An 11,422-nucleotide genomic window follows, 5' to 3' on the forward strand; every position below is an offset into this window, starting at 1 on the left:
AGGCAGTTTCTTAGCAGACTGAGCTATGTAAGGTATTAACATCTAAGGTGCAAGGTATGATTGTCTGTTTCTGCCGTGAGGATTTTTTTCTGCGAAATAATTGCTCGGTTCTTTCTTGTTAAATCGACTTTTGAATTCTAGTTTCTACAAAACTGAAATATATATATTTCGACATATTAGCATATGGAAATAATGCTGAGAATGATTAGTCAAAACAGCGATTCTGTTGAATTTGTGGCAACATATACTTGGCACATATAAGGTTTTCATTGGATAAGTAGCTCTTATTTCCTGTACAATAGAATTCATGAGCTCTTTCAAAAACGCTTTGTAAAGTTTTCTTATATCCATTAACTCGATACTTTCCAGTTTCCCATACGTATTCAAAACAGTTAAATATCACAGACCCCTTGAATTCTAATATGCATTTTTTCATGACCACAAGGGTGCTATATTTCTCAGCCATTGTCAATGTTGTTAGTTAATTTTTCTAATATGCATATTTCTTTGAATGTCTAAATGTTCATTTTATTTTGAATATTATCTTATGTATGGTATAGATCTCAAGTGTCTTGTCAAAACCGTTTTCACTAGAACACAGAAATTTTTTGTGGTTGATTTATTCTGCATTTCAAGGTATTACTACTCACACTCATTGGCACTTTTTTTCTGAAACCGGCACATCCAGTGGATGTATGGCAATGTCAGCAGCCTGGGGTGCCTGCTGGGCTACTGGTTGTTGTGGGATGGTGCGTTCCACCCAGCTCCTCTTCTCTCAAGAGCTCCTATGGTCTGGATAGTCTTTCCCTCCTGTCTTCGGTACCTCTGCAGTTCTAGCAGTGTGCGCCTCCTGGGTCATGGTGCCTCAGCTCTACACTGCTTCCAGGCTTCAGAAAACAATAAAGAGATTCTCCCTCTACACCATGGCAAACCTTGAAAAAAGGGAAAAACAAAAGCCACAGTTCTTAAGGGATGGGGTTGTATTCAAAGTCACCATGATCAGCATTTTTCCGCTCTAGGACTTCTTGTAATCTTTTAGCCCTATCTAAAATGGCTGCACTACGTTGTACTAAGAGATCAGCTCAACCCAGTGTGGAGCCCTGCCATGAGAGAAAAATGTAGCTTCCTAGCTCCTGTTTTCCCTATACAAGACAGAGCCTTTCTCTCTGTAGGTGTGTCACAATGTGGCCAATGCTTTTTTTGACATGCTCATTTTTCTGCTCCTGTCTAGTTGGTACTTTCCAGACCTAGATCCTATTAGTGTTTTTTTATACTCGAACTCTTCTACTCCCCTACTTCCTTGAAGACTTCTACATTTCTTGGAGTTTGTATGTGACTTTTTTCTAAAGCACCTTCTTGCTGACACCAGTCCTTCACAGTTTAATATTCTGTTGTGATATCACTGTGGCTTCAGAAAGGTGTCACCATTACCTCTGAGTCCAGGATCAAGAGAGTACCATTGTGTTCAGTCCTGGTCAAGTTCTGTCTCAGTAATAATTGCACAGCCCTCAGATATATTGTCAAAAAGGTTTAATAACAACGTCTTCATAAATTTCGGAAACAATACATGATAACACATATTTCAATTTATTAATTAGAAGATTTAGTATGGCTCATCGGTTCTTCTTCCAAAGCCCTTCCCTCTTGGGTTTTTCATTTGGTGAAGGGGTTGTTTTTAAAGAAAGACACATTTTGGAAGTAGAGTAGTTACTGTAATTATTTTGTTCTCCATTGCATCACTTTTGCCCCTGCTTCTTTTGCAAGTCTCTGATAATTAGTACTGTCTGTCTCATTTCCAGTTTTTTATTATTTAGCTCCTTTTATACCTTCAGTGGTTGACCAAGATCCACCTGTGAATGTAATATCTGTTTTTGCACTCTACCTTGCTGCAATTTGTTTATTACAAAATTAATCAAAAAAGGACAATAGACACCACAGAAGTGGTTCATTGGGGTCCCCAAAGAATTGATGGCAGTGCAGCTAAGAAAAGACCACACATACTGTAGTCAGAAGTCTCTAATCTCCACCCGGCAGCAGTGAAGGTTCAAACTAGAAGTGAAAACAAGAACTGGTCATGTTGCAACTCGAGTGTGACCAGAGATTCCATAATAGATGGTTCATGGAGGTCCTCCTCAAATGTACTATGATGCAGCCCAGTGAGTTATGGCATTTACCTACAAGAGGAGCTGGCATCTGCAAGGATAACCAGAAGACAATGCTGTTGTGGGTCTATGATGGCCACTGAGAATAGTGAAGGTACAATCCAAGAGCCCACTTATGACCTCATATACCACAGTAGTAGGTCTGCTGATTAATGAGACTTTTTAGTTGTAGAGAGATGTAAACCACAGTTGGTATCACTAGGGAACCAGTAAGAGGAGGTAAAAAATGCTGCACCTGTGTAAAGTATTTCAGATTTCATATAATGACTTGTGAGACAGAAGATAATGAAGTTGGGACAAAAAAGAGTGGATGAGCATCTGACCAGAAGCACTTCCAAGGACAAACTAGCCAAAGAAAAGTCACATAGACCACACTCTTAACCTCTCGGCACTTGGGAGATGCCACAGGATGATGGTCTTGACTACCCTGCCTTTGAAGGATGCCACAGAATGACCACCCCGATAGCTACACTGGAAGGAGAGGTTATATACGTGGGATCCCGGTCATGTGACTAGAGGGATGGGAGGAAAGCCCGTGCCAAAATTGTGGACAAGTGGTGAAAGGGAACACAGAGCCCAAGAACAAACATATCTGCATAAAAACTTGACAAAAACGTAATTGCCCAAGTACCAATTTCTTAAGCTTTATTTTCAGCACAGTTCTGAATGTGCGTACCTATCACTAAAAATGTTACTAACCTTGTCAGGCTATCTGGTACTGAGGCACAGGTTCACATGCGTGGATTGTGTGAAGTTTCTTACATAGAAGAAACCTAGCTGCAAAGCAACACAATATTGTATACGTAATGGGTACATGCACAGTGACGCGTGGAGACAAGGTTGGAATTGGAAGTGGGGCAATTGTAGGAGCGGGCAGTATTCTTTAAAGGAGAAAAAGGAAGTTAGGTTTACAAGAACGGGAAGGCAACACATGAGCAGGTGTTGGTGGGACAGATGGTAAGGAGTTACACACCACCTTGGCGGCGGGGGATGGGTGTTATTGAATTGGAAGTGGGAGAACTGGTTGAGAGTGGAAGGTTTCAGTGGTGACAAGATGTTGCCTGCCGAGGGAGGTCTTTAGCTCCCACGTCATCTGCTTGTCTCAGATCCCTTTGGAAAGCAATTTGTGCCTCTAATCCGGGTAATAAAGGAAAAACGTTTTTAATTGCGGAATGCACCGGCAAATTACATATATTTAATTTATGTATAGCAACACATTGTGATAAGAAGGAACACATATCCCCTCACGTTATTTATTCGTTTATTTATCGGTTATTTAAACCCAGGAAATAAAGCACTCGAAACAGGTCCTAGGTGTGGTTTCTAAAGTCAGATTGCTTGCATTTAGTTTTTGTTGCATAACATTGTGAAACGGAATAACACATTTGCCACGCTTGAGATTCATAGCGTGCACGAAACCAACCTGAATCAAGCTGAATGCGCTTAATAAATTCATAAACTGCTTTTACACATACTTTTAGGGAACTTTTATTATTCCGCTGCTGGAATCGGTGCTGTACGACAAGACTCAGTTTGAGAAGCCGGAAGAGTTTAACCCGCAGCATTTTCTTGACTCTGAGGGCAGATTTGTGAAGAAAGACGCTCTGATGAACTTCGGAGCAGGTAATATTTCTCTGACGATTTTTGCTGATGTTTCTACTTCGTGCTAATATTATACCTATCGTCCAGGGTGTTTCAAACCCTGAAAAGACACGCTGCATGTTCAATACACAAAATATACTAGGTTGGAATGCAAGTAGAGCTCTGGTCAAAATAATGTTTTTAATCACTTAAAAAAATGATCGTCACCTTAATCGCGGATGGTTACTACTGAACACTTTGCATGCGCCTGTTTAGAGATAAGTGGAGCTCCCAAAGGGTTACGACACTCATATGTACTCGGCAACATAGGCAGCATGGGGGCCTGGGGCCTAGGGCCCCAACACTACAAAATCTTCTAGCGTATGCCATTCTTTATAACATTGGGAAAACACCTCTTCAAATTATGCTTTAAACAATCTTCGGATTTCCATGCTACAACAGAGCAGTTGTGACGTGCGTTGACCATGAAAGACAATAAAAAGTACTGTCTGTTCTTTTTATCCAAATAATTTTGTTGCACAGCAAGAGCCAGATGTAGGAAAGGAAAATTTTGCGACTTGCAAATTGCGAGTCTGACCGACTCGCAAATTGCAACTCGCAAAATGGGATGCAGAAAGGTGTCTCAGACACCTTCTGCGACTCGCTATGGGGTCGCAAAGACCCACCTCATTAATATTAATGAGGTGGGTCGCAGTTTGCGACGCCATAGCGAGTCCCTGCACTCACAGGGATGGTGGCCTGCTGTAGTCAGCAGACCTCCATGTCTGTGACTGCTTTTTCAAAAAAGCAGTTTTTTTTCTTTTTGCAGCCCGTTTTCCTTAAAGGAAAACGATTTGCAAAAAGAAAAAACTTCCGAAACCATTTGTTTTTGTTTTTGTTTTTTTCAGAGCAGGCAGTGGTCCATAGGACCACTGCCTGCTCTGAAAAAATATTTTTTTCGGCATTCACAAAGGGGAAGCGGTCCCATGGGGACCCCTTCCCTTTTGCGAATGAGTTACCACCAGTGTGACACTGGTGGTAACGGCGAGTTGGTTTGCGACCGCATTTGCGGTCACAAAACAACTCAGCATGGTGATGCGGTCGCAAATAGGAAGGGAACACCCCTTCCTATTTGCGAGTGGCATCCTCAAACTGCGAGTCGGTACCAACTCGCAATTTGAGGATGAGCATCACATTCGGCCTTTTGCATGCCGCAAACTGCGTTTTTCGCAGTTTGCGAAATGCAAAAGGCTTCCTACATCTGGCCCTAAGTTCGTATGGCGGAAATAAAAGAGGCTTCTTTTCAAAGAATTCCGTATAACACGATGCATCTCCAATGCTTGTATAACAGATAGCTGAGCATGAATAGGAATGTACCGTGACTGTTCCCGTTTAAAGAAGTGTATTTTCATCAATTTCTAGAAAATGGGATTTTTTTGTTGTAGAGCTAGAAGGATTAAAAAATCCCTCAGTTAGGAACTGACTAAACAGGCAGTTTGTTGCACTGAGTAGATAACAAAGACACAGGGGCATATTTAAGAGGATTTGGCGTGGGACAGCGTAGCAAGTCTTCTTCATGCACTGCCCTACACCAATGTGCCAGGGCAGGAATTCACCATATTTACAAAATGCGGTGCATTTCTGTCTTTTCCCCCTGCAGCGGCCCACAATTGGCTGCCTAGCAGCAACACAGGCACCCTTGCCCCATGGTGCATGCAGGATTGTTTTTGTGCAGAAAAGGACACCTGGCTAGACAAAAAGAGTCCAGAGAGATGTTTTCCTCTTTCTATGTGTCCTGCTTAATGCAGCACACATGGAAAGAGGGAAAAACCAGGGGAAGTGAAAATATTTCTCCTCGATACACCTACTCTGGGGAGGCGTAAGGTTTTGGTGCCGCCCAGGGTTACAGGCTCTTGTAAATCTGGGGCAGCATCAAAATCCATGAGTGTTGCATGGGAAAACCCACCACTATGCCCTTGGAAAGCCCTCCTGGCGCAGAGTAAGGCAACACATTCTTAAGAACACATAGGGAGAGGGTATCCCTTTCTGCACAAAAATAATCCTGTATGCAACACAGGCATCCAATTGTGTGTCAGTGCAGGGGTAATGGAGAGAAATGCATGGTATTTCATAAATACAGTGCATTTTTGCCTTTTCACATTGGTGTAGGGCAGCACTGCTTTACGCCAATTCCAAGTAAATGTGGCCCTATTATGTGCCACATCTTTGACTCCCCAACACTCTATAGGACTAGCAGCATTCCATACTTCAAATCCTACACAGGTGTTTGAGAAAGAACGAGAATACAACATTTTATGCCTTGAAAAATTAATATGTCATATTTTCATACTTTTCCAATACGTATTTGGGCTGAATTAGGTAGTTGGCTTAAATTACTTAATTTGGTTCTGAATGAAGTTCTACTATGCTAACTTGAAAAAAAACTCTCTCATTAATAATAAGGAACCCAATTTATTTAGTTTCTGAAAGATGTAAGAAGGGGTGTAACACACGTACCTGCAGCCTTAGTGGTGCAGAGGGGGGTCCCACCACTCATGGGGCTTATGAATATATCAGAGACTGAGGGGCTGGTCACAGTCTTTGTGGCGGGGATTAGGGGGGTGGGCATCATTTTCCCTTATGCCACTGAATGCTGGACCCAGTCTGTGTATCCATTAAAAAATACATATCGTTTTTATTTTGCATGGACAGACGAATCAGCTTTGTAAAAGAAGGCATTCGCCTGCATGTCTTGAAAGAGGTTCTTGATGAGCTACAGTTCTAGCCTCTCGCCAACTGTCATAGAGAGATTATGTCAACAAAGTGTTTGGTAACTTTATTGTCTTTGTTGGCCCCAACATTTATTAGGGGCACTTTTACAAGAAGACATCGTATTGCTGCAAGATTTCTGTTAACAGTAGACACATTACTTGTGACAAAAAAATCAATTTGCTGAATATCATCTGATACAGGTTCAGTGACATCTGGTGGATTGTGTGCAAATGTAATTTGTGTAAGAAACACCACTGTTGTGACCCATGCAGCAAATGCAGTAAGGGTCAGGACTGCTAGGTTTATTGAAAACTCACCAGAATACAGCTTACATGTCATGCAAAGTCAAGCTTTCATAGAGAGTTAATTCACATCCAAGTGAGTGGAAAGCGATAGTAACTGCATGATTAAATATCTTCTCAGAATTTGAAGAGGGGTACCCCTACCAATGCAATAAATGCACTCTGGTCAGGTCAAAAGGCAGCTCTGAGAGAAACCCTGCTCAGTCCCTCATAGCTGTTGAATAAGCACCGGAAACTCCCCAGAGAAGCACATGCTAAGTTCAAGCAGTGCCAACAACTTTGAAGAAGTAACAAAACACATTTAATTTCCCAAACCAATTTACAAAAAACAGATAAATATTTAAGAAGCAAAATGACAACGGAATCATCCAAAAAGATTAAATGCAACCAGATATATAAATTTAAAAAATATTATGGAAAACAGCATCAAGAAATGGTCCATGGGGCAAGGTCCAATGCTACGGCTATCTGAGGTCCCTCGGTATCACATATTGTCATCAAGCCCCCACTCAAGCTGTTGATTTAGGAAACAAAAGCTCTGAGTGGGACAAACCTGTATTTTGTGGCCACTGAGACTGTTTTGCCTGCCAAATACATTTGCTGCCTTGCTCCTGTACAAAGCTTTCCCTTCTGACTTTGTCATTATTTTGAAAGTTGAAATCCTGCAGTACGACAAGACTGAAAGTCGTAGCAGGGCTCCACAAGACCAGATACCCTGGTCACAAAGTCCCACTGATCCACTTTCCAGCATGGCTAAAAGATGTGAGTAGGACAAGCCATATTTACTTGCCCACATCGGGTGCAGCCTCCCTTGCACTCTTCAGCACCTTTTCCTGGTCCTCTGTAGGTATAAATGAGTGCAAACATTTTTAAAGTTCTGGAAAAGTTCGCCGTGGTCAGTCCTGCAACCACAATATCTCAGGTAGGTGTCAAGGCGCCAGACCTCTCTCAAGCCAAGTGTTTTCAAAGCTCCAATCTACAGTTACCAGCTGGTCCCTCATGGAATCCTTGAGTCCTTGTGTGAATTCTCTTCTTCCAGTAGGATTCAGGATTCTTCTGACAGCAGGGTCATGTTTCTTCATATGGAGTCTTCCCAGGTCTAGGAATTGTTTGAGGAGGAGGTGGTAGAAGTGTAAGACTTATCCTGCAAACTCACCAGTAAATGGATATATTCAATCGTAAAAAGTGAACTATTTTTTCCCATTCCCTCTCCTTCTTTTGAAGCATTTTCTTTTTGCCTTACTGTAAAACTAGCCTTGATCCCCTGTCTCAAGATGATAAAACCCAATTGCCACCAGACAGCCCTGTCTCCAACTTCTCAGCCGCTCTCCTATTCAGATGAACTCCCACTTGACAGGGTCAAAACTAGTTTTCCCTCCTACAGTGACTGGAGCCCGGATGTCTCTGCAGCTCCTGCGACTAAATAGGAGATGCCCCCATGGCATATCTAAGTCAAAAAACATAATAATAAAGCTGCCCTGTGCTCTGCTAGCTGTTCCTGTCCCCTCACAGATAGCTAATTTATCCTACATAGTCAGCAGTTAGCACACATTGGCCCTTCTGTGGGTTTTGAAACAGGCCATTGTCCTCTGAGCCAGGGTTGTTAATTCTCCAAGTCAAGAATGTGTGTTCCAGCTCATGAGCTATGATGAATGGCAGAACTGGGGTTAAACCACCTCAGGCATTTTATAATGGCACTTTTCTAATTAAAGTATCAAAACATTAAATCACAGTCATTTAAGAACCATGCAGACAATAACCTTGAAGTGTTTTTCTATTCTTATCCTAAATTGCAATAGAGTTCCGATTTGAACCCCATCTATGCTTACTCTTAGCTAGCACAATAAAATAGTTTCTGGCTTGTGTTTCCTTGTGAGAGCATGTTAACCCCAATATGTAGTGTGCCTTTATTGTGTAAACTATCTCTTTGTCCTCTGGTCTTAAAAGGCTTATTTTAGGGGTGACTTGCAAATATATGAGTAGTCCTATCCTACATGACAAAGACATTTTCCCTGTCATGTGTCACTGCAATGCATTTAAACTGCAGACCAGCCACAGCACAGTGGTGCTCCTGGCAGATACATTTTTATCATGTATGTGGAGGCTATACAGATACACTGCAGCCCCCATATCACACGTAACTGTTTAACATTGCATGTATAGGTGTGATTTAGACAACATTTACAAATAGCTGATAAGGAAGGTAAATAGGCGAAAAAAAGAGTTCCACTATATAGCACTTGGTTTAAAGGGGAAGCACAGGCACTTTACTACAATGTAGAAGTGGTAACATGCACCCCGCCCTAAACCCAGGAAAACAGGGTTCAGAAAATCTGTTGTTAGCATGCAGACAAGGCTCAGTATGATTTTGGCAGAGAAGAGACCTGATATGTGTCTGGCATTATTTTATACCCAGACATTACCTCAGGATCACCACAGGATTTTTAGAGCAATGAGACTTCTCAAGTAGAAAGAGAAGGATTACATCTGTCACGTGGAACCAACCCGATGAGTTCCTAAAGTTAAAAATATCCAAATGAAAAACACCCAAGTAAGATACAAATTGAATGGAGGTGAGGTTGGCCATTACAAATAGAAATCCAGTTGTGTATTGTTTGCACACAAGTGATAAGAATTGAGCAACGAGTCATTATTTGAAGAGCAAGTGTTCGCAATTTCACTGAAAAAACACCCACCGAAAGAAGGGTATAGTTCATCAATCGTTTCCAAGATTAACTTTAGCAGTTCGAGAATATTTCTAGCATAGTGGTAATATTAATTTTGTAAGTAACAGAGCAAGATACATGTTTAACTATTTAGAAAACATTCTCAATGGCTTTAGTAGCATCCCTAATGTTTGATTTAAAGTAATGTATTTTAGGATGGTGGGTGGTTTTCTTATAGTTTGTTATAAGATTGTGATAAGTGCACATGGCTACTGGCTTGTAGAATGTATGCCAAACATGTTCGCCATGCTTGTAAACCAGTTGAGCAGCAGCCACATGTTGAGAAAACCAAGATGCTGAGGGTGTATCCTGCATGGGGTAAGTGATCATAAGATGAGTAATGAAACATAGGTTTGGAAATTTAACAATTGAACGTGGATACATGGACGTTCATATTAAAAGAGAGCCCAGAGAGATTCTAAGACTTAAGCTATCTCTTTATTCTGGCCTAATTAATGAAAGGCTGGGCCTGAGAGTGTGTATGATGAGGCACACCTTTAATGTGGAAGGCCACTGCATAATCAGCCCAGGAAAACACAGATAATGGCACAACTTGAAACTCCTGAGGTAGTCAAGTATGTAATAGGAACTCCCGTGGCTTCTCAAGAATAGTAGACACGATAATTTATATGTGACTTAAATAAGTGAGCTGTACGTGAGACATGTGACAACTTCTCCACCAAGCAGCAAATGACAACCATTCAACAATGACAAAAACTAGACATTTCAGCCACACTTGACTGGGCACAGCCATAGGAGTACATGTGGGTCATAGAAATAGCCATGGCAATCTAGTATGCAGATACAGTTCCATGTATATAACTTGGGTTTCTTGTCAATCGTCTTAAAGTCAGAATCTTAAAACAATTTTTGGAAAGATCAAAAACCTACGTTGCAAAGATTTCTGAGTTTGAAAAATGTTTTGTAAAGTGACTCCATAAAATTTACAAACATCACTCATAAGCTGAAATAACAAATGGCAGATATGCGAAGATGAAGACATGAGCATTTTTTATCATTTCAACTTTCCCATAATTTTTGTTATAGGTCGAAGAGTCTGCATCGGCGAAACCCTCGCCAGAATGGAGCTGTTTGTGTTCTTTGCGACTCTGCTGCAGAAGTTTACTTTACGTCTTCCTCCTGGAGTTACCCAAGTTGACCTAACTCCTGCAATTGGACTCATTACACCCCCTAAGCCTTTTAAAATATGTGCATTTTCTCGATTTTAGAACATTTTTAGTAGCTGGTCAATGTTGAAAGTCTCACTCATTCTCATCAGTATCAGACTTAAAAATAATAATGAAATTGATGCATGTAACAGAGTTTCATTTATACACACCTAATGCAAAAAGACAATACATAAACCCAGATTTGTGGTGGTCAAACTAATAATATTGAAGGATATGGATATGGAAGGAAACTGCTTTGCGAGAGATGAGGGAACAAAAACCTTTCATCTGTGAATAATTCCTAAATTAAAGACTAGAAATAAAGTAAATCTACCTATGTTGCTAAAATATGTTAATCTCTTGTTTAGCTGTCAAATATGATTTTAACAGTTCTGCTTGGAAAAGAAACCATAATGAATGAACAACAATAATGGCTTTTTTTGCTTTTTAATATAAGGCAAACTCAGGCCTAAAGTATTGGAGCACTTTACATGCTTGAGCACTAGTTTCATTACACACAATCACATTAATTTGTTTTTAGGCACAACGGCCTAGGTACGGCGAACGCAGTGAAGCAGCAGGGAGTGCTGCAGTCATTGCCCAACTGCCAGCCTCAGAGAATGGGCAAAGGAAGGGTCAGGGGAAGATGAGAGGTGGCATGGGAGGGGCAAGAGGCATGTCAGAAGGGAGGTCTCATGGCCCAGCCTCTG

General features: G+C 41.2%; 1 protein-coding gene across 1 annotated transcript in view; it reads left to right on the forward strand.

Moving 5' to 3' along the window:
• The window catches only part of LOC138296719 (cytochrome P450 2K6-like), a 419,360-nt gene extending 408,253 nt beyond the window's left edge, over positions 1-11,107 (forward strand). The window contains exons 8-9 of the mRNA XM_069236120.1: positions 3,644-3,785; positions 10,591-11,107. Of these exons, the coding sequence (XP_069092221.1) occupies positions 3,644-3,785; positions 10,591-10,772 (324 nt within the window). The 3' untranslated portion in view covers positions 10,773-11,107. The remainder of the gene's footprint in view (positions 1-3,643; positions 3,786-10,590) is intronic.
• The last annotated feature ends 315 nt before the right edge of the window (positions 11,108-11,422 follow it).

Source organism: Pleurodeles waltl, chromosome 5, assembly GCF_031143425.1.
Source record: "Pleurodeles waltl isolate 20211129_DDA chromosome 5, aPleWal1.hap1.20221129, whole genome shotgun sequence".
Taxonomy (NCBI): Eukaryota; Metazoa; Chordata; class Amphibia; order Caudata; family Salamandridae; genus Pleurodeles; species Pleurodeles waltl.